The 24,074-nt window shown below is 42.2% G+C and overlaps 1 protein-coding gene across 5 annotated transcripts in view; it reads left to right on the top strand.

Annotated features, from left to right (window-relative positions):
- Positions 1–24,074, top strand: part of LOC133134983 (amyloid beta precursor protein binding family B member 2-like) — a 113,323-nt gene that overhangs the window by 35,043 nt on the left and 54,206 nt on the right. For all 5 annotated transcript variants that reach the window (XM_061251670.1, XM_061251672.1, XM_061251674.1 and 2 more), the window contains exons 3-6: positions 2,528–2,605; positions 3,501–4,316; positions 17,688–17,959; positions 20,545–20,676. In XM_061251670.1, coding sequence (XP_061107654.1) covers positions 2,587–2,605; positions 3,501–4,316; positions 17,688–17,959; positions 20,545–20,676 — 1,239 coding nt within the window. In that variant the 5' untranslated portion in view covers positions 2,528–2,586. The remainder of the gene's footprint in view (positions 1–2,527; positions 2,606–3,500; positions 4,317–17,687; positions 17,960–20,544; positions 20,677–24,074) is intronic.

Consider the following 24,074-nt stretch of genomic DNA (forward strand, 5'->3'; position numbering starts at 1 on the left):
GTTGTGTTGGTCAGTTTGGTGCAGTGAGAGACATTTTCAGACTACAGTTACAATACAAAGTACCTACTTTCAAACATGAGTCAAATTAGCGGACTTCGTTCAGAATGACAGACTATGTTATGGAAAGAAGAAAAATGAATGGTAAACAGGAACTACAGGTTAGGTATTTGAGAAATGATTGTACTATCATTAAAATACACTTTGCTTCCAGATCATTGCTGGAAAAACAGTGTATCTCTTGGAAATAGTCAGGGTAATAAAAAGATCTTATAATTTTTGTTTGTATAATAGTTGTATTTGGTGGTCTTATGATGAGTGCCTTTCAGAGCTGACTGGGAGGTCCCTATGGCAGCTGAACTAAAGTGCAAAATTAGTTTTTAACTGCTTGATGTAGCGATCCTTGGTTTAAAAATGAGCAAATGTTTTATGAAGGCCTTATAAAGTTACATTTAATATGGCAATGTGTAATCAAGGAAACTTTCTTCAGTCACTATGCAAGGAAAAAACGGAGACATGAAGTTTTAATGTGTAAAACAGCATCTCATACGCTGAATGCTCACGTCTGTTTCTGATAAGATATAGACAGACCACTCTTGCAGTCCTTGGCAACCATTGCATATTTTGCTTGCTGTTGAATTTAAAGCTTCAAAAACCCTTCATTTTTCTGGGGAGCAGCAGGTGGATGAGATACTATGTGTTGGATGAAGAAGGGGAGATTAGCCGGGAGATGAAAGTCCTTGTCAGCACTTGGCTCTGCTCCTAGTGCAGTACATTGCGAGGGCTCTGATCACCCTCATGCACCTTGGAGGTTTTTCCACCTTCCATGGTGGAAGACAGGTGGATTGGCTTAGGGCTGTGCCAAGGTTTTCGTTTTTTGATTCATGTATTCAAGAGGTGAAAAGTTTACCATGGTGATATATACTGTTTGACCTATCCTGAAGATCCTGGCTGAGCTTTTTTATATGCTGACATTCATTAATAATTCATAAACCTGACATAGGATTTGAGTTATTAAGATGCACAACAGGTTCATAACACATCTGTATGTGCAACCCTAACAACATGTACAAAAAAGGAGGTTTCTGTTTTTATACACACATTCTTAACATGTTTCTGTCAAATGAGTATCAGTCTAACTGAATTTGAGAGGTGGTTTTTTCTCACCTTTTCAGAATCCTTTGCAATGTGGTCATTATTGGTAATGTATGCCAAAGCCACAGAAGTACTGGTTCTGAGGCTGAATGAACTCACCACAGTTATCTTCCTGTATGATTCAGCTGGATTCATACAAGAGGAAGTGACAGGAGACAGGTCTGGCTTTGCAGACATAAACATTTTCAGAGGATGCTAATTATGAATGGACTTGTGAAGTAGCCTACTGGCCTGATATTAATTGGCCGAGTTCCACGGACCATTATGACCCAGGCAAGGAGGAACCTTCAGCTTCCCCAACCTTTCTTTGGACCTCTTTGCATGGTCATATTTTTTAGCTAAATACACTTGCCGTAGATGACTTAAGAACTCAAAGCACTTTTCTTTTACTGTATATTATATTTTGTGTTACACCAATGAATAATAGAGGGCTTATTCCATGTCAGAACAACAGTAGCTATGTTAATATTTCTCTTTAGTTGACCATTCCAGCAGATGGAATATATGCATCCTGGTGTTTCAATAATTTAAGAGATCATTGTGCCAATAGGGAAATTTCTTTGCGAATTTGGGCAAGTTATTTTACTCCTGAATCTAAAAATAATGATCGGGCCTATTTGGATGTGTCCCTCCACACAGCTTAACTGATTGAGAAGATTGTCTCTGGGGTTATCAGTACAAATGCTGTACCCACTCTATTTCTCTGTGGTTTCCATTTTGAAAGCACAAGGCTCACAACTTTCTTCTAAAGTGCTCTCAAGGTAAATATAAGTGAGAAGAAGACCCAATTTGTTAAGATAGCAGGGAGTCTAATTTGTTTCCCCAACCTGACACCTCTTATAAATCTCTTACCTATTCCCTAGTACATTTTGCCCTGTTTTTTCTTCCATCCAAATGAGTACTCTGAGAGCAGAAATACACTTTTATTACTCCTGTGTGAGTAGAAGTCATTAAGTAAGGCAATAAATCATGATTAAAAATCTCATTTATTTGAATAAACACCTTTGAGTCCTGCTACCTATTGAAGCCTGCAAGTGGATAGAAGTATTGATGCGTTTGTATATGCAAATTGAGAGTGGCTAAATGACAAATTAGTCTCCATCACAAACCTAAGTGTGTTTTCCTTTTTTTTTCTTCCATTTTCTCCCTTTTCCATACATTTTCCGCATGTATGCCAACAAATTCAGTTGCAGAAGTTAGATTGTAAATGTTTACTTTAATTTGTTATGACTATGGATCTAATTTGTTAATAAGTACATATTTGGTACCTACTCATCTACTTTTAGTGATTCATGTCCCGCGCTGATATTCTGTCCATTACTGCTGCACGACATGATTTTTTCCTTCTTTGGGTTAAGTATTCCCTTCTTTTCAGATTTGTAATACCTGCCAACCTCTAGAGCTTTGGCCCGCTGACGTCTCCTCCGGTGGTTCATGTCTGAAGTGCTTCCAGGTCAGTCTCATTCACTCCCAAATCTTGTATGCAAGATCATTCACTTCCCAGAGAAAGAAAACACTGCACCAGCCTTTATATTTATTGAAACAATGGTGGGGTGTACTAATAGTGTAACGTAACATCACTGAAAATGGTCGGATAAGTGATGCTTGTCATGGTACTTTTCCACTGCACAGCAGAACTAGCACATTCATCCTTGGTACTTTCTGAGCAGGGGATCTATCCCTCTATGCTGACGTGTTTTGCTTATTGAGTTTAACTCGTTAAATTGGTAGAACACTAGTGGGTTCAAACTGGGACAAGCTGTTTGTCTAACACTTTTCAGAAGCATACACAAAATGGCTGAACTGCTCAGTATTATCAAACCAGGATTTGTTCCAATTTCTCCCCCTTGAAACTTATTTTTATTCTGCAACCAAAGAATAATACAAATTGAAACCTTTCATGTGTAATTTAACTAAGCAAAGGGCCCAATCGCAGTGTTAATTGCTTTACAGCCTTTGCTTTTTTTGCAGCCTCAAACCACAGACTGAAAAATCAAGTTTTAGCCCCAGCAGGAGAGTCAGTAGAAAGAGATCAATCCTGCACCAAATGAAATGCTCAGCACACTAAGTGACCATTAACCTGCACTTTATAGATTTTGAGTCCGCTTCCTCCAAACGTTTCTTCCTCTCTGTCCCACACAGGGAGTTTGTCACCATCACCCTAGACCTGGTCTTGTGGGGGAGTAGGCAAAGATTTGCTGTGAGGCGTACTATAAAAATGTTTGCAAAATGCACTAATTCATTGTGATTTGATTTTAGTTCGATTTTAGGTTGAAAAACTCAAAGATAGTCCAGAGTGTGTCAGTGATCACAGATGTTCACTCTTTATAAAACCTTCCTCTTTTCAGTTGACTCCTCCTCCATCATGATGTCAGTGTGCGTACCACAGTCCCACAGCAGCTCCCCCGGACCGGACGTAGCCAATCGCAGCAGTCCCTTGCCCACCCCGCCCACTTCCCTCAGCCTCCGCTCCTCCCACAACCAACTGCTCAACTGCGATGTTATCAAACAAGGTTCCCCTGAGCTGCGGGGCTCAGCCACCCCTCCCAAGTGTCGCAAGAAATACGCCTTGACCAACATCCAGAGCGCCATGGGGCTGGGCGAACCACTGCTGCCGCCCGCCAGTGCCCCCTCTTCCACCACCACCACCTCCACCTCCTCCTCCAACCCCAAACTGGCCAAGAACGGTGCCAACCAGCTCCGCAAGGAGGCGGAGCAGAACGACCTCAACAAAAACGTGACGGCCGTCGACTCTGTTGAAGGCGTCGAGGACGAGAGCGACGGGTGCAACAACGTCCCCGAGAAACAGGAGGGGAAGGAGACCCAGGACGCTCCCCCCAGGAGCAAGAGCCTTCTGGACTACTTCGGCCCTGACCCCCCCGACCCTCCTAAAGAAGACGACCCGAGCTTGCCGCTGTTGGCCGGGGACGAGGCGCACCACCCGCCCCCGACTCCACCCAAACAGCCCAGCCCCGGGTATGCCCCCCCTCTGTCTGCCGCGTCCTCCTCCTCCAGCCCCGAGACCAAGAAGGACCGGCCCAGGAACGGGGCTAAAACGGACTGCGCCCTCAACCGAATCCAGAGCCTGGCCCCCAGCGACGAGGACTCGAGCTGGACCACCCTGTCCCAGGACAGCGCCTCCCCTGTGTCCCCAGAGGAAGCAGGTAATCAACCCGCCCTCTTCCTGTTGCGCAAGATAGATGAATGTTCAGATATTTGATGACGAGCCTACACTCTTTGGAAAAATGGTTCCAAAAGGAACCCTGTGATTCCCCAGAAGAATCATATCAAGTTCAAGGGTTCTTTGTTGTGAAAATGGTTATTTGTCTGGGAGCTTTAATAAAGGCTATGATAAAGGCTTCCACAGAGAACTAGAATGGGTTCCCCAATTCAAACAAGTCAAAGTACCCTTTTTTTCTGAGAGTGTATGTCCGTTTTGCCTATCTAGGCTCATAATTTTGCCGACTGTCTAGACATTCTTACGTCTTAATGCTTGTGTGCTCTGTAGACCAGGCTCTATGGAGTGCCAGGTACTGTGCACTATCAAACCTTATTTTGAATTGCTGCTTGTATGAGGTCTATCTTAGTTGCACATGCGTGGCCTCCAATGTTTTGAATTGATTAAACTGAATAGACATGTATTTGTATGTTCCAAAAAGTTACATCCCATGTTAAGATGGAGGTTAAAACTCCAACCGCCCCAGTTCCATGATAGCATAGTTATGTGTCTTGAAAAGCTAAACCTGGTTGTGAAGTACTGATTTATGTGGGTTATTTTTCTGGGCTTTGGAGGTTGATTCTGGGTGGCATTTGATACTTTGTTTTGGTTGCCTATGGGTCAGCCGTGGGTGATTCGGTCTGGCAGAGAAAAATAACACACTTAAGCTCCACTAAAACCACCCTAAGTCATTCTCTGGATATTACATTGTAGCCCCAGGACTGAGTGACTCCAGCTTTAGTGAACACTGCTTGTGGGGCCATGAAGGTATTTCCGGGCCTAGGCCCAGCATCCTGATCCAGCAGTGGAGCTTCTTGGAGAGACCTCCATATGTCTTGTGCAGGGAGGTCCTCCACATGTATACTATGTCCCTCCTCACCTATTTCATCATCGTCCATGTCATCTTCTTCACTTGTCTTCTCTTTTTCTTCTTTATCCCCTCCTTCTTCTTCTTCCATTCCCTTGTCATCTTCCTCTTTATTTTTCTCTTCTCCTGTCCCTCTTGCTCGTCTTCCACATCCTTACGCTCACCCTGTCGACCCCATTTTCTTCATATTCTTTGTCTTCCTCGTCTTCTTCTCTTCCACTCTTGGCTTTTTTAGCCTCTTCTTTCCTCCCCTGCTTCTTGCTCCTCTATCCAGTCTTCTTTCTCCCATTTTCCTCATCTTGGACATCCTCATCCTTCTCCTCCTCTTTTTTCACCATCTACTTTTACTTTTCCTACTTCCTCTTCAGAGAACCAGACCATACACTGCAGCTGAGCATAGGTGAGGAGACTCCATTAGGGCTGGGCACCTGTTCTGGTAGGCAATGCCTCCCAGTCAATGTTGGATACAGATTAGTTACACTTGTCACAAAATCAATGTGTGAACATCAGTGGAGACCTGTTATAAGCATTTGGTTTGAGGTATCAGCAAGTACAGTGTAAATTCGTTTTTTACAATGTCTCACATCACTATCCTTCATCTTGATTAAAACCACTCTTGGGGATAGATGCCCTCTCCTGCAGTGATAACTGACAGGCGGTGGTGATGTTCAGGAAAATATTTTTTTGTTGTTATTTTCAGAAATTAAGTGTGGTGCAATTTCCTGTGCTACTCCAAGTGCTGTGATTTTTCCCTCAGTAGAAACTAATTTCAAACATTCACAGCCATCCTTAAGTTACGGAGCATTTTTTGTTGTCATGGAGCATTACAGATTTTGGAAATATACTGTAGAAGTAGTATGGTATGTGTGAAGGATTATGTTGGTGTGTATTTCGTTTTTCCAGTAGTTTGCTCAAACATTAATTTTCATATGCTTAGTACTTGCTTTAACTTTCCATTGTAATTGATCATTGTAAGGTAAGATCATTTTAAGTGCCCTAGGTCCAACTATCAATAGTTAATGGAATACGGAATTCAGTAACACTTTCAAATATAGTGCAGTTATAATGAATGATTCATACATTATTTATTAATAGCTGCAATAAACATCATGACAAATGCATGTTTGGTAATTAGACAATCTCAATTTTAGGACATTTTAGAGAGCATGTTATGAAACTGTACACAGTCTGCAGTATGCACCATTGACAAAGTGCTATATAATCTCATATGAAAGTTTTATATCTGCAAACCCTGGCCTCCTTCCCAAAATCTAATGTAATAATATATATCAATTTTATACTCAAAATCAACATTTTTGGTACAGTGCAGTTTGTAGTGCTTTATTAAGCATTGCAATTACACTATATTCTAAAATGTCTCCCAGAATTCTTGGCTTGACATATTAATACACTATGTAGTTCCCCTTTAAGGCCTGTTTTGTTCTGTTCCACTGAGAGACATGCTTCAAACACATTTGCCATTAACTGGAAAGTAGATTTTTAATGATCCCTTTCAAACAAAAGTACAGGGATTGCTTTTTCCATCAAAATTATTCTCTGACCATGTGTGTGTCTGTGTGCATGTAACATGTCTTTTCCATCTGTGTAATCTGTAGTAGGGAGGTAGTCTGACTCTGGCCAGATGTGTGGCAATCATTCCCATTCTTGTTCCATTTATACAACCTGCAGAATTACTCTCAGGGAAAGTTTAAAATAATAACTGACCAAGATGTAGCTTTCATGAGAGTAATCCTTAAAGCCCACCTTGTTTTGCTTGCAAACTTAATCCCGCAGGCTGCTTTGACCATGTGTATCCAATAGGTTGTTAAAATGAATTCTGAAAAAAATCCTTAAAGAATCCAATATGTACCGTATTAGAATATTAAACCCACAACAAGTCTTGTGCTGGCTGTGGTGTACTGTGGTGTTTCATATGCGAGACCCCTTGGCTTGTGATGACACTACACTGAAGTGTATGTTCTTTGGCTTTCCATGCATATTGTTGTGCTACCAAGATATACAGATGACTTAATAGATGTCAAAAGACTTGTATCACACCCTACATATATTCTGTTAAACCCAGTAAAGGGAGCTTGATTGGTTGGGTGTGAGTGGGAATGTGTCACATGACTCCTGGTCGGGCTTTGAAGTGCAGTAATTCTAAGGGTCAATTTTAATGATCACAGTGATGTTGCAGTCCCAGGATGCCAGCTTGTTGTTCCCAATGGCATAATTCATCTCTGGCCTGATGCTGACAATCTACAGAGATTATTTAAAGGCTCTCCCGGGAGTTGTGTAAGAAAATAAAACACGGGGAATGTATTTGTATTTGTATTTATAAATCAGAATCATAAAGTGTCACCGACAAGCCTGTGAATGTGGTGTCCGACTGAACACTTCCCCCAAGGGGTGCATTTTGAATATACGTATTTTTTGTGGTCCCAGAAAATGAATTGGAAGCTAAAATCAGATGGGCTGCATGCAGGATAAATATTACCATAACTGCACTTCCCCCAGGTTTACTTTTGAAATACATACAGGTTGTTTTTTCCCACAACATTTCAAGGGCAAGGGACTTTCAAGGGCAAGGGGAAACCACTGGTATATGCCCAATTTAAATGAATGAATGGAATAGGCAGTGGCAGTGTCGATGGATGTGTGAACATCGTACTGTATGCGTGGACGACACTGCCTCCGTAACACACCACCTTTATAGGGCTGCCTTTACCACGCTTGCGGGGACTATTCATAAAATATTACTGCTGTATCAAATGACCAGCGGTTTTCTTTTTCGGTAATAAGAAACACGGTCATAAGGTCAAGTTGATCTGCTTTATGAGTGGGACAGATGAGCATCGGCCATGTTCATTTCACATCCCCCACAAAAGCCAAGTGAATGCTATTCTGGCTATTCTATTGTGGGTTATGACTGCGATACCACACAATCATCCAAATCTAGCTGACAGTTCGCTGGCCTGGATTCTATAAGGATGATTATTGCGGCATGAATTGTATTTTGTGAGATATTCGGTCACGATTAGCAAGCCGAAATACATCTTGAATGTCCCCTGCTTGTGATCAACCTAACTTAGCCACTAAATCTGTTCCAGGTTTGCATACACTTCCTACATATTGTGGGGATGCACATTGAATCTGTGATGGCGCCTTTAGTTAAATTCAGTTCTGTTTTATTTGTTTCGTGCTTTTTACAGAGGCACTGTTAGAAAGAGTTTTACAAGAAAATGGGGAATAGACACACTCATACTCGCGCATGCACACCCACACACAAAGAGCAAGCCAGTTAAAAAAGGGGAAGAAAAAGCTCTCAATCAAACAGTGGCAGGAATTCCTTGTGGGAAGAAATCTCTGTAGTAGCATCATGGAGATACAGGAGGACTCCATTCTCCATTGGCTGATAGTGAGCACAAAGGGGTTCCTGGCTGACAGGCAGGTGCCATTCTCTCAGGGCCCAAAGGTGACTCATAATCACAGCTTCTGACTATGGAAAAGGCTATGAGTCAAGGGCAAGATGTGTAGATTGGAGAGGTAGCTTTAGGACCTGGGTGTGTGGTGTGTGGTGTGTGTGTGTGTGTGTGTGTGTGTTTGTGTGTGTGCGCTTCTGCGTGTGTGTGGTGTGTGTGCTTCTGCGTGTGTGCACGCACATTCACACAAAAGGTCACCATACATTCCCTGTAGAGTGATGACCTGTCCACAGCTGTCAATCACAGAAGAAGTTGTCAATCACAGAATCTACCCCCTGAGCTTCCCAAATGGGCAAGGAGGCTGCTGAACACACAAGAACAAAAATCTAAATGCATTAATGTCAGGTCATTAAAAATAAAAAGCTTATTTGATTTAAATCTGTTTCCTGTTGCAAATCTAAGGCAGTATCGCAAGGACTTGCATAAAATATTTATTCAAACAAGATCACGTAACATGCGCCTGTTATTCAGCAAGGCAGCTAAAAGAAAGCTTCTTTATCCTGACAAAAATGTTTCTGCTTGAACAGCGTGACTCTTTGAAAATGAAAAGTGAAGGTGCTCTGAGTCTCTATATATCCCCCAGTCAACTATGTGAAAAACAGGAAAAATTGTGTGAAATGAGTTTGACAGAAAACAAATTCAGTCTAGTCTGGTTAGTTTGAGCATCAAATATGTGAAAGAAATATCTTTAACACTGAGAAGCCTGATGAGAAACACTTTATGATTGCTGCCAAACTACATAATGACATGAAGAGATTTATTTTTCAAAAGTTTGACAGCAGCTGGCCATTTATTGATAAGTTCAAATCTTGCATCAAGCAATTTAACTTTAGTTTTTAACATTTAAGTCCAAGTAAAATATGCTGCTGTTGACAGCTTTGGAAACCATGTATCAGTCCTGTGGCCAATACATTTACTGTAGTGATGTTGACATGCAGCATTACAGTCAAGTTTCTGCGTTGCAAATTCTCATTCTTAGAAAACGGACTCAAGTCACTCACTGTAACTACTGTGTTTTCATAAATATGATGTTATAAACCATCATGGCTGTATTCCCGGGTAATAAAAGTATAACAGTACTTTTTTCTTTACACAAATGGGGTACTGTTATTCTGAATTGTACCATTCGTCCCTGATACACATCCCCACATTTCCATGTTTTGATTAGGCAGGTGATTTAGATATGTTACACGTGCAATGAGCACATGTCTTCATTTAGGCTTAGTCACACACAGGGGATGAATCAGTCTCGCGTTGGCCGTTTCATATGGAATCTGTTTTTACCAGTTGCAAGCTATGCTGGCTTCGTCTGTGTCAAGTTATGGTTTTTATACGATTGTCACTCAACAGGTTATTAACAACATTAGTACTTGCTACCCTTGTACATCTGCTGCTTCAGTCTGGACTGCAGTTGCTGCGTATCCCTGTCCTTGCCGTTTTGGGTTACTAAGATGATTCGCAGATGAAAAAGCCGATTCGATCTGACATGGCGTTTACATGAGTGACAAAGTGGGAAGCAGGTGGTGCATTTTTAAATTGTTGGCATTTATGGGCGTACATACTGTACGCATTCGCCATCACAGACAGATGCGCACGCATACTAACGCAGACATTACATAAGTATATACTGTATTTTTCCGCAGTCCATACTGGGCTTCATTGAATTCACTGTTCTTATGCAGTTCAGATACTTCGCATGCGAATTTATGTGCTGGGCTGTAGCATTCACCTCTGTTACTCTGCAAAAATAGTCAGTGTTAACAAATATCTTATTTAGACTTAAAATCTTATTTCTATTACTTTTTTGCTAAATGAGACAAACTGCCAATGAGGTGAGAGTCATTTGATTTCTACTTGAGAGAAAGAAAATAAAAAGGCAGAGTTTTGGAGAACCGTTTCCGTGGCTTCTGGGGGAAAGCTGATAGATGCGATGAAAGCCTGCTGTATTATAATGTGGAAACTTCTGGATGCCTCTGCTCTGCTAGATGGTATAAATATGTTGTGTTCTGGAAACACTGCATTCTGGGTAGAGAGAGAGAACGAGAGAGACCGAGAGAGAGAAAGAAAGAAAGAGGGAACAGTCCATTTTCTTGTGCAGTGGGCATTATAAACACAAGATGGCCTGAATGCGCAAGGACACCATCGAGGTACAAACAAAAGGATACAGGAAAGACTAAATGGACACGGAGGCCTAAATCTTTTGTGAAATAAAGCGGGAAATGAGTTTGCCCTCCCCCAGGCCAAAATGGAGCTGTCATATTTTTCAAGAGCAACGCACAATTGATGACTCAGCTTTGGGTGTTTGTCTCCTCTGGCCGTTGTGAAAGTGACACACTGTGTAAATTTCTCTTTTTCATTAAGCAGACACTGTGTTCTCGGCCCTCTATTTCACTGCTGTGTGCTCTGTGCAGACCGGGTTTATCAAGTCCACCTGCGGCAAGTTTCCTGACTTTATGAGACCTTTCCCCGGTCTCCCAAGGTTTTCGAAAACACGCTTAAGCATTACACACGCATACAATGTATATTATTTACAATGCGCTCTCTCGCTCGCTCACACATACACTCACTCTCGAACTCGAAGGGGCTAGTGTGGGGATTTTCCCTGAAATAACATATCTGAAACATGAATGGAAAGAACTGCTTGCAGGCTGGGTCATTAAATATTTACTTTGTCGTCATTATTCAGTGGGGTTTTTTTCCACACTCCGCAGCGTGCCGTGTGGGATGTTAGTGCTGTAGGCTACGTAGAAGCGTAGAGCTGTGATTTCGCGCCGGGACCTCAGTAAATGGTTTTGCAGACCTCAGTGTAAACACTAATCTCAAACTCACTAAAGCATGCCCTCTAATCTGCACTTTCAGGAGCTATGAACGCAATTAGTCCGAGGGCCAAGAGTATCTTGATAAATTTTGGTGGTTCATAAAGTTTCCTGCAGTGTATCTCCACACAGGCCTGTTTATCCCTCAAGTATTGACTTAATTAAAATGCCAGCATTCCCATTTCAAATATGTATTAACAGCGTCGTCTGATAGGCCTATAGTGCTAGTCTCCCCCTTTGGGAGCTTGGCTCGGTTGTGCTGTTGTTTTATCACGCATTTTGAAAAGACTATAGTCTCCCTTTCACTGTAGTTTAATACAATGCAGGTAGGATGAGGGCATTGCTTGTTGTCTATGTCAGTTTGTGTGATTTTTATTGATGAGATGATAGAGCAGAGCGAGTCTAGAGTGAGGCTCCACGGCTGGTGAGGGCGTGCGCCTGTGTTTGCGTTAAACATTTCCCCTCTCTGTGTGCTTTTGCGCTGTTCTAGGTCAGGTGCTGAGGTTCTCACACCGCCATGAAACCGCAGGCCTACATTCACGCACTATTAACAGAGTTTCACACTGCCAAGGCTACTGCTGAATGGAGTGGCCCTTCCTTACAGAAGGCAAAACACAGTTGTAATTATAGTAGTGCCAATGCAATCTAGTTTGTTTGGACGCATCTATATTTAATAATCCATCCACACTGTAAAAAACATCTGCCTTAAGTATTTTAGTCTTGTAATGAAACTTAAAATATGATATTTTTCTCTAAAGTAGAACATTTTTGCTTGTTTTATGTTGCTTTTTGCTTTGACAATTGAAATGTATGTACCCCATTGGCAAATCTTGTAATGAATCAAACTGGCTCATCTCAGTAACAATATGTTTGTGTCATTTAGCAAAATAGTAATGAAAGTAAGAATTTAAGTCTGAATATAAGACTAAAATACTTTTTGAGATGTACTTATTTTTTGTTGTTTTGCAGTGCACGGTATGTATTTACATGGTGTTTGCCTGCTTCATTTACATTATTTACATTTTAGTCATTTTAATCCATAGCAATTTACACGTGCGTAGGTTCTTCCACATTGAACTGTATAATTTTAACATTTCTGTAAATTGAATTTTCCGAAAGAGCACTGTGTGTTAAAACAATTGCTGCAGTGGTGTGAGATTTCATCAACTTCATGGTATAAGATTCTTTTACAGGTCACATTCATTTTGTCATTTGCAGCACATTAAAACATTCACACTGGAAAAGCCAAAAATAAGTCAGTCTCAGCAAGTATTTTATTCTTGAATTTAGACCAATTTTTACAACTTTTTTGCTAAAATTTCCTACGAGGTGTCAAGCAAACAGTAACTTAAAACAAAAAAATGTAAAATGAAATAAGTCTCATTACAATACTTTTTTCGCTGTGCAGTAGCAGTTAATCTCTAAATGTTTACATGACTCAGAATGTCATAGAATTTACGTAATGCTGAACGTTTTGCTGTGAGGTTCTCTGTAATGACCCCAGGGACTGGCTCTGTGGAGGGGGATGGGGTATCACACCTTTATTGTTATCTGTGTTTCTGTGCATATTTGTGTGAAAGAGCATGGTGTTTTGTCTGTTTGTGTGTGTTTGTGTTTTGTTTCAATATATGTGGGTGCATAGTTTATGACCGTGTGTGTGTGTGTCCGTGTCCGTGTATGTGTGTGTGTTATTTGTTGTGTGTTGTATGTGTGTCTGCATGTGTGTGTTTTTCTGATATTCCCGGCAGAGGTCATGTGACCTTGTGCCGGGCCACACTGCAGGATCGCTACGTTGCTACGACAACAGAGCATGCCACGGGGGGGGGATGTGACTGCCCATCTCCCTTTTGCTGCTTAGCACTTCCCAGCGATGAGTCCGCTCCCCCCCCTCCTCCCTCCACCCCCGCCACCTCAGACAGGAAGTCTGGCAGGGTGCCATTTTCGCGTTCGCTCACATCCGCGGGTCCCAGAAAGCAGCCAATAAGACGTCTCCGGAGCGCTCGGTGTTTTCAGAGCGGACGCGTTTCTATTCCAGGCGCCTCCGCGGGTGCGTCACAGTCGTGACGATGATGCTGGGGAAAGACTACATGCTGGCGATTGTGATTGTCAATTACGAGGGTAGGTGCACCGCTTCTGCCGGCTTCTCCCGCCGTGCATGCAGGGTAACGCCGACGCCAGACCTGCGGGGGTGGGAAAAGGGAGGGGGGGGGGGAAGGAAAAGTTTGCCTCTCTTCCTGCCGGGATGCGGACAGGCACCCTGCGGCTCTGCGATTGGTGCAGTCGTCCGGCGGGTATTCCAGTCAGGAGACAGGATTACGGCTGTGAAATACACGCCCCCGCCCCCCTCTCGTCCGTTATAGACTGCGGAGAGCCGGGGATCGTGCCTCACGACGGTCCGCTTGTGGGTGCGTGTTCCGGAGGGAGGCTCACGTGGAATCAGACTGCGGATAGAGATGTGCTCCTAATGTACCGTAACAGAACGTTCCTGCCAGACTGTTTCTGCTTAAATCATTCGGCCTGTGGGTGTGCGTGTGTGTGTGTGTCTGATACCTGTGTGCATTCATCTGCACTTCCTCTGTCGATGTGTGAGTCTGTATGTGTGTGTGCTATCTGTACTGTGCAAGTCTGTATGTCTGTATGTGTGTGTGTGTGTTATCTGTTCTGTGCAAGTCTATATGTGTGTGTGTTTTCTATACTGTGCAAGTCTGTATATGTGTGTTTGTTATCTGTACTGTGCAAGTCTGTGTGTGTGTGTGTGTTTCCTGTACTGTGCAAGTCTGTATGTGTGTTTTCTGTACTGTGCAGGTCTGTATGAGTGTTTTATATCTGTTCTGTGCAAGTCTGTATGTGTGTGTGTTATCTGTACTGTGCAAGTCTGTGTGTGTGTGTGTGTGTGTGTGTGTGTGTGTGTGTGTTGTCTGTTCTGTGCAAGTCCTTATGCGTGTGTGTTATCTGTACTGTGCAAGTCTGTATGTGTGTGTGTGTGTTGTTTGTACTGAGCAAGTCTGTATGTATGTATGTGTGTGTGTGTTATCTGTACTGTGCAAATGTGTATGTGTGTGTGTTATCTGTACTGTGCAAGTGTGTGTGTGTGTGTGTTGTCTGTTCTGTGCAAGTCTTTATACGTGTGTGTTATCTGTACTGTGCAAGTCTGTATGTGTGTGTGTGTGTTATTTGTACTGAGCAAGTCTGTATGTATGTATGTATGTATGTATGTGTGTGTGTTATCTGTACTGTGCAAATGTGTATGTGTGTGTGTGTTATCTGTACTGTGCAAGTCTATATATGTGTGTGTTTTATCTGTACTGTGCAAGTCTGTATGCATGTGTGTTATTTGTACTGTGCAAGTCTGTGTGTGTGTGTTATCTGTACTGTGCAAATGTGTATGTGTGTGTGTTATCTGTACTGTGAAAGTCTGTATGCGTGTGTGTGTGTGTTATTTGTACTGTGCAAGTCTGTATGTGTGTGTTATCTGTACTGTGTAAGTCTGTATGTGTGTGTGTGTTATTTGTACTGAGCAAGTCTGTATGTATGTGTGTGTTATCTGTACTGTGCAAGTCTGTATGTGTGTGTGTGTGTGTTATCTGTACTGTGCTGTCATCTATCTCTTCATGCCCATGTCTGTGTTTCAAAGTACATCTGAGGGTGTGTGTCTCTGAATATGTTGTACACATTTAATAAAAGTGTGTGCTCGGCTAGGTCGGTTGCCGATACCCGTGTCAGTACTTTTGCATGTCTGTGTTTGAGTGTATATGTTGTGCATTTGTTTCTGTATGTATGCTGCTACACGTTTCTGTAATTGTGTGTATGGCGCGTGGTCTACCTCCGAGTATCTGCGCATCTGCGTGCCAGTGGGGCAGCTTGCGTGGCGTGTGACTCCCTGTCTTCCTGCAGGCCGCCCCGCCCCCTCTTCCCCGCGCCATGGGCGAGCCCCTCATTGCCCGCTCTTCACTCCCGCTATCTCGTTCGCTAATTGAATTGTCTCCCCAGAGAAGCCCTTACCGCTCGCTGCGCTGACGTTTTTGCGCCGCCCGCCTCCGGCACGATTTAATCTCCCCGACGAGGGCCGGGCCATGAAATATGATGGGTGGCCGTGCGTCCGAGCTCACCGCGAGCGCTTCAGTTTGCCGTGTCAGCGGTCCGCAGGCTCCTCCGCTCCCGACGAAGAATCAGTTTGTTCTCGCTTTGGCCGCCCTGAAGCCCCCACAACTCTCGCTGGGGTTCGCTTACCGAAAGCCGAAAGCCTGCATCGTTATTTTTAGTTCCGTCAGTCATTTATATGTATTAACAGCGTCGTCTGATAGGCCTGTATATGTTTTTATCTGGCTGCATATTTGCGAGTGTCTACAGGAGACCAATGGTTGTTCTGTTTACCTTTTTTGCAAAGATGGTATGGTAAGAAATGCACCACTAAAGAGAATACATTTGTAAAGATTAAGGTTTAGTCTGAAAAGGTGGGCTTTTAGTCTTGTGGGTGTTCATTGACCACTCGGTTATATGGCTACCCTGGAACCCTGGAACAGATGCTTTCTCTTTTTGTGTACGATCACATCACAACCACTGGATACCTGTGATGACTAGTGCAGACTACCATCAATGTCTGAGATTAAGGGAGTGAAGGATTAGTTGTTTAGGACTAGTTATCAGCCTCCCTAATCTATAAACACTGCGTAGCGCACACAAACACACACCCACAAGCACACGCAAGCACACACACACACACTCACAAGTGCAAGCAAATACACACACACTCACACACCCAAGCAAACACACACAAACACACACACATGCACGCACAAACAAACACACACACTCACACACCCAAGCAAAAAAAAAACGCACACACACACGCACAAACACACAGGCAGCAGCTCTACTATCGCTTAAGACACCTCCTGTATAAATTCAGTTTCCCCCAGGAGGTGTACACTTTCAGTAGATTACAGCTGTCAGTAACTGCTTCTCTGCTCCCTGATATTCTGCCCCTGCTCCCCTGTATCTCCATCCTTAACACCCAGAGCACTTGCGTGTACCCTCAGTACCGTATGCTTTAGCTCTGGCACAAAACCACCACCTGATATGGATTTGTTACTAGCGGGAGCATGTCAATACCAGCACAATTCTCCTCACTAAAGTGTTTGTTTTGCTTTGTTTGCCGCCGATCGTTTACGCAATCTTGGTTGTTGCCAAATACCTTATTTTGTGTGTAATGTGGTTTTGCCTCAAGTGGGATTGATGCATTTAATAATAATAATAATAATTCTCAGCTGTTCCCTGGAGCAAGGTGCGGGAAGAGAGCTCGTCACCCGTAGAGACAGTAAAATCTTGCAGCTGTGTATACGTATGTGCCTCAATGCGTGTTTGTGTTGGATACGTAAGTGTGCCAAAGAAGCCACTCGACACATCTCTGGTAACATGTCTCGTCTAGGAAAGCTGTTAGCGGTTAGCCGCGTTTCGCACAATTGTTTATTTTCCTCAAGAGGATACTTACTTTATGTTGTCTCTCATTGTAAGTTGCTTGTGATAAGAGCAAATACAAAAGTAATGCAACACAATGCAGTGCAATCTGACGTTATGGTGTGCGCTCATGTGTTTGCATGTGCACTTTTTAAACTGACTAAAATGTTTACAACTCTGTGCTTCTGCCTCCATTACTGTTGATCTACTTTTTCTTTTTTTGAATGTATCACCATGGTAACTGTGCTTTCCTATCAATATAAGTGAAGTCACACATAATGTCTCAGTTAGAAAATAATTTATTTGTGATACAAACTTTTATCATTTTATTATTTTGAACTTCATCTGGGATAGAATTGGTATAAATCGCATCAGCTGGTCGCCCAACCGGGTGTAGATAACTATGTCATGAAGTAGAATTTCATCTTGAAGTGGCAGGCTGTTGACATTAACATGCCTTAAATGCATGACAATAAGTTGCAGTGACCTGCAAAAGGGTGCAAAAAAGCAGACCAACATTACATCAGATACAAATCTACAATACCAAAGCACATCAAATCCACAGCAAAATGTGAGCATCAGATCACTGAAAGACCAAAACTGGACATGAAACGGTGAAACCTAGCATCTCCGTAAGCAGACGTCTGATGTGGCTACATTACACGTTTAACCTGGTTCTTCCTCGTCTTTTCCAGACGTATGGAGCGACCAGTCCTTCCAGACGGACCCAGAGCTGCCTCCGGGGTGGAAGAAGATCGCGGACATGGCGGGCGTATATTACTGGCACATTCCCACCGGCACCACGCAGTGGGAACGCCCGACTGCTCGGCCCGGTACGGCGACGGCGACTGTGACCGCGCCCGCTCCCGTCGAGTCTGAAGCCGAGCCCACGCCCTCCTCCCCTCCGGAGGCCCGCAAAGCCTCTCTGGGGTCCCTCGACTCGCCCACCACCCCTGATAAAGAACAGGTGAGACCAGTCCAGAGTGCTGGTACTGTTTGCGCACTGCAAGAAAATGGCTGTCTTAACAAGCGTTTTTAGAATTTTAATGAGACTTACAGGTACAATGGGTAATTTCAGTCCTCTAATGGTCAAGAGAGGAATGGCAGCAGCAAACATCTTCAAACCACAACACTGTTTATCCCTCCCCCTTCTCTGTGAAATATTAGCTTGTTTTAAGTTGCTGTTTGCTTGACATAAAATCATGAAGTGAAATTTTCTCACTCCATCTTGAAATAACTGAAACGTTCTTTCCTCATTTTTGTCTCATTTAGCTAAAAAGTAATAGAAATAAGATTTTAAATCTAACTATGATACTAAGATACTTATTTTTTGGTTTTTGGCATTGTAATTATGCTTCATGACTCTTATCAGTATGAAGACCAGTATGAGGCATATGCTGTTCAACCAAGCAGTCTAGAGCCTTACTGCAAGATTTGGGAAAATATTTACATTTTAGCATTGTGGGAGTACAGTCACAATGTTGGGGTTGATTAGTTCTCTGTAGCCTTTAGCTGTCTTTTTTCTGACTAGGGTTTCATTTTTGGATGCTAACATTATCAGTATAGCAGTGCAAAAATATCTCAGCAGTGTAGTACTATTTGCTGTTGTTTACAGTTGTAGCTCTTGGTTAGTTTGGCTAAATTTACACTTATTAAACATAAATGGGAATTCTGTGCCTTCCTGCAGAGAATAACACTGATGTTCTCCACTTTCGGAAGTCATTCTTGATTAGAGTCTCTGCTAAGTAAATGGCTATTAAATAAAATGTGTTATTTTGTGTAGTGAGCTAACTTATCTGGAAGTCTCAGACAGGCGAGTCAGACCAAATGGGTTGCACTGCATAGAGACAAGTCAAAGGCAGTGATGTCAAGGGCCTTTTTAAATCGTGGAAAGTCTTTGTGCATATCAGCCATCTTAAGATGAGCACTGACAACCCAGCTCTTTTTCGGTCTGTCTGTCAGTCCCAGCTGATAGATATCCTACATTATGACACAACTTGGAGAGAGAGAGTGCGGTCTCTTTGACAGACACAGAATATCTGAAGAGGAAACGAGGAGGCATTTTATCTCATTTATCTGTCCGTGGATCTGTTTGCTTTGTAGCAAGTGAATGTCACCTTAGATGTCGGTGGATCTGCAGACAGCATCCAGATAATCACACACACTGCACATAAACACACACCCACACACAAACACACACACTGAGGCACTCACACACACATGCGCACACACACACACACACGGACATGCACACACATAAAAGCGCACACACACACACACAAACACACGCACAGGCACTCGCGCACACACAGACACACAAACAAAAACACACAGACATGAGCACACATAAACGAACATCCACACACAAACACACACGCACTGTCACTTGCATGCGCGCACACACACACACACACACACACTCATATACAGTAGAAGCTGCTGCTCTGGAAACTAGCATGCTAATTCTGTGAATCTGCTCTCGTTCTGCAAACAAAGAGAAGCCTGGAGAAAGTCCAGGAGAGCAGAATGTGTTTTGGGGCCGATTCGGTTTGAGAGGGCGGATATTCCGGCTAAGTGCTGCAGGAATGCGGGTTCATGTGATCCGAGTCTGACGGCGGCTCATGCAGTAACGCGTAGTTCACCCTGTCCCGGCCTTCTCTAATGAACAACAGCCATCCGCTCCATTAAAGTCCTGTTTGTGGACCTTTTAATGATGAAGAGCTGAATGAGATTACTGATTGTTGGATTTGTTTCTAATTTTTATGGATGAGTTGCTTTCAAACCGTCCTGAAACATTACTTTTGCTCTTACTTCAAAAGTCTTTCTTTCAGCCTTAGATATGTCTCTGGTCTTGATCAGAGCAGAACTGTTTTCCAGTGCCTGTATGAGGGAATTTATGTTAAACTATGAGAATCAGAAGTAGTCTACAGTTTAATATGTAGCAGGTTATTGATTATGGTAAAATGTATCTGTGGTTATATTGGAATTCTATGCACTGCAAATAAATAAATGAAAGTGTTTCAGACTTGAACTTGAATTAAACTGAAAATCTTATTTTTTTCTCTCAAGTAGAAAATCTTGTTTTAAGTTATATTTTGCTTATCAAGTGAAATTCTTACCCCATTGGGAAACCTTGAAATGAATCAAACTATCTCACCTAATCTTTTTTCTATTTCTATTTAGTACTTTTCTATTTAGTACGATTTAGTAATCTTGTGGATGGCAGTTTTGTACGTCCTGTCTCTTCAGTCTGGACACAGGGTCTTATTTTCAGTCACAACAGGCTTGCTACACTAGAATAGCACTGAACAGACACCTAGTTATGTGGTGAGATGAAACTGAAGGGAAAGGGTCTTGTTGGATGAATGCAGCAAGGCCATGAAAATGGCACTCACGAGGCTAATAAATGTACACATTTGCTTTGGGGGGAAAGAAAAGAATGCAAGCCATTGTTAAAGGTGCAATAGGTAAGATTTTTGTGTTGAAACATTGTCACAAGACCATTGTAAATCCCTTCCTATCATTGAAAAAGCCTCCTCCTCCTCTCTGTAGCATGCTGAGGTGTTTTTCGGGGCTCAGCGCTCAGGCAGCACCACCTCGGACAGCTCAGTGGAGCCGGTGCCCCCGTCTTCCTCCTCTGACATCTCCGTGCCCTCCTGCGGGTTCGTCAACAGCTGCTACTTCGTAAGTCCCAGCCTTATCCTGGCCCTCCACTGTACTCTCCTGTTCCCCGCTTCCTTTTGTGATGTCACTGTTCTATGGTTCCTGTTCCCATATTCCTTTGGTAGTGTGACAGTTCCATGGTTGTTGTTTCCCTGTTCCTTTGGTGCTGTCACAGTTCCATATTTCCTGTTCCTTTGGTACTGTCACTGTCCCATGGTTCCTGTTCCTTTTGTGTTGTCAAAGTTCACTTGATCCTGTTCGTTGTTTGTTTCACATCTCTCTTCCACTCACCGTTCCTGTTATACTAGTGCTGGTCCCCCTGCTCATGTGGTGTGATTACAGCTCTGTCCTGTTCCCCCTGCTCCTTTTCTACTACCACAGTTCCCTTGTTACTGCCCCCCCCCCCGCTCATGATTCAGTGTTCCTCTTCCACTATTGATGTTCCTTTGCTCCTGTTTCACTGTTCATCTGATACTAGTGCTGTTCTAGGTCCAGTTGCACTATCGGAGTCCCCCTTGAGTCTGACTGCAAGGTTGTACTGATATCAAAGTCTTTATTTCAAGGCGACGGTTCAGACAAATGGCTGGAGATGATACAGCAAGATCAGAGCAGCTGGTCACAGCTTGTGTTATTGATGGCTTTATAGCTTGTTGTACATGATGGGTGGTTTCTCTCGTCCAAACATATCTGCAGAGCTAGCATTTCTGTGATAAGTCTTTATACAAACGATAGTGGATGGTATTGATCGGATTTTTAAAGCCATTTTTTTCCCGTTTTGGGGTTCAATTTTTTTTCATATCGCCGCACCTGATTGGCTGGCCAGCTGTTTCTCGTAATAGCATGCAGAATACGGTGATTTATGGGCCATGGAGAAAACCATTCAATAAAATGGTTGATGTGTAATAAAAAAAATACATATTTGAATTGAAATTTTAATGGCACTATAAATGTGAATTATACTCTGGCCATAGTTACAGTTGATAACTTATGCAACTCCGATTTAAGAATTTTTACAAGCTTGTAGTTTTCAGAGTTTGTGCCCTCAGTCAAAGGCTTGTGAGTTTGTGTTGTTATCATCACTCATGTTCATATTTCTGGATTTAAAATGTCTGTGCTCAGTTGCATTAATCCCCCCGCCATCTGTCTTCAATGCAATTCACCACCCGACCCACTCTTTTAGGCATTTAGCAGATGCACTTATGTTGAGCAACTTACATAAGCACATAGGTTCTAATGCCCAGTCATCAGGGTCAGAGCCAATAGTAGTCGTCAATACATAATTTTACAACCTAAATGTTTGACTTTTTTGCTAAATAAAATGAAAATATTGCCAATGATGTAAGACCGTTTGAAGAAGACCAATGGAAGAAGAAAATTTCACATTAACTTAAAACAAGCTAATATTTTCTACTTGAGAGATCTTAAGTACTAAGTATTAAGTTTAGATCTTATTACGAGACTAAAACACTTGCAGTGTGAGGCTTGATAATGGATTGCAGGTAACTGTTCCCCATGCTGCACCATAGGCCAGGACTATACATCAATACTAATAATAAATATGTATTTATATAGCACTAATCCAAACAAATGTTACAAAGTGCTTCAAAAAGAGAACATTTAAAACAATGAACAAATACAATTAAATATTAATACAGATTATTTAAGAACAAATAATATATAAAAACAATAATAAATGAAATAAAACACAGAAGATAAAAGCCAACAGAGGAGACAACAGCAATTATAAAAAAGCTAATTTAAATTGGTGAGTTTTCAAAAGCTTTTTGAAATGCAAAACAGACTCTGCAGATATAATTGTTACTGGGAGGTTGTTCCAAAGGGGGGTGCTTGGAAGGAAAATGCTTGATCACCCTTGGTAGCACATCTACATTATACATTATATATTACAGTTATTTAGCAGACACTTTTATTCAAAGTGAGTTACAGTTGATTAGACTAAGCAGGGGTCAATCACCATGAGCAATGTGGGGTTAAGGGCCTTGCTCAAGGGACCAACAGCTGTAGTAATTTCATTGTGACCACATTCTAACAAGAAAGTGACAGTAACGCAAATAACCATTACAACAATGGTATGTAGAAGAGCATCTCTGAACATACAATGTATCAAACATCTAAGTGGATAACCTAGAGCAGCATAACATAACTAACAATCTAAAGCTGGCATGAAATAATAAGAGCTCACTATATTGTCATCTCCGGTAGCCTTAGTGATGAACACAGTGCTAAAAACAAAAAAGTCAGTTTTAACAAGTATCTTATTCTTATTTCTATTACTTTTTTGCAAATTGAGAACAATTCAACTGTCAAGCAAACAGTAACTTAAATAATATGTTCTACTCATATTTTCTACCAGAGAGAAAATAAATCTAAAGAAAGACCTTAAGTCTTATTACTAGACTAAAAATGCTTGTTAAGACAGCTCTTATTTGCAGTGCAAAGAGGTTGCGCTGTTGAAAAGAGTTAGTGTTAAGTCCCTCTCTGGGACTTTATTTGCTGAAACAATAGTACAGGAGATCTAACACACTGCTCAACCTGGCTTCACCTCAGGAAGAAGTGCTCTAGTCGGTGTAATAAGAACGCCCACAGCGTTGTGACTGCACAGCTCAGCTGGTGGACCTCGGTAGTGAAAGGATGAAACGGAGCCGATAGCTAGTTTTACACCCAGAAGAGGAAGCGAGGGCTGATGTGTGCACTCCCAATGGGAAGGAAGTGGCAGGGCCTACAGATATGATTGCGCTTTCCAAAATTGACAGGGTGGAAAAAGTGACCTCCATACACATTCCTCCAGAGATTCCAAACTTTATTTCGACAGCACTTTTCATACAATGCTCTCAAAATGGTTTCCAAGAAGGAGACCGAACTTTCAAAAGTTAACTTGAACTCTATTACAATCTATCTTTAGTGCCAAGTCATGCCATGTTTATTTCCGTAACGTCTGACGTTAGTGATATTCAGAGCGTTCCATGCCTCAAGGTATTTTTGATTGCCAATGTTTGTATACAGTACAGGAACACAATAAACCCCTAGATAAGATGTTACTGTGTGAAGCCATTTTTTTCATTATCTGCAACTGAAAACCAGTATATGTCAGTTTAAAAAAATACAAAATCTTTTAACTAAAGCTTAAAGGAGATGCCTGGTCAAATATTCACATCTCATTCATTGATGAGAGATTGTAGGCTATGTTATCTCTTTGTATACAGTAATTGACTTTTTTCTTATGGGCCATTATAAAGCAGGGATATTGGGCCAAGGTGTGGTGCACCATTTCCTTTCCACATTGATCCTCCTATACTGTACTTCTATTAATTTGTCAATATTTCCATTAATAAGCCTATTACTTAATGTATTCAGTCATGGCATACGGTAGAGAAACACCGCATACATTTATATACTTA

This window comes from Conger conger, chromosome 8 (genome assembly GCF_963514075.1).
Source record: "Conger conger chromosome 8, fConCon1.1, whole genome shotgun sequence".
Lineage (NCBI taxonomy): Eukaryota > Metazoa > Chordata > Actinopteri > Anguilliformes > Congridae > Conger > Conger conger.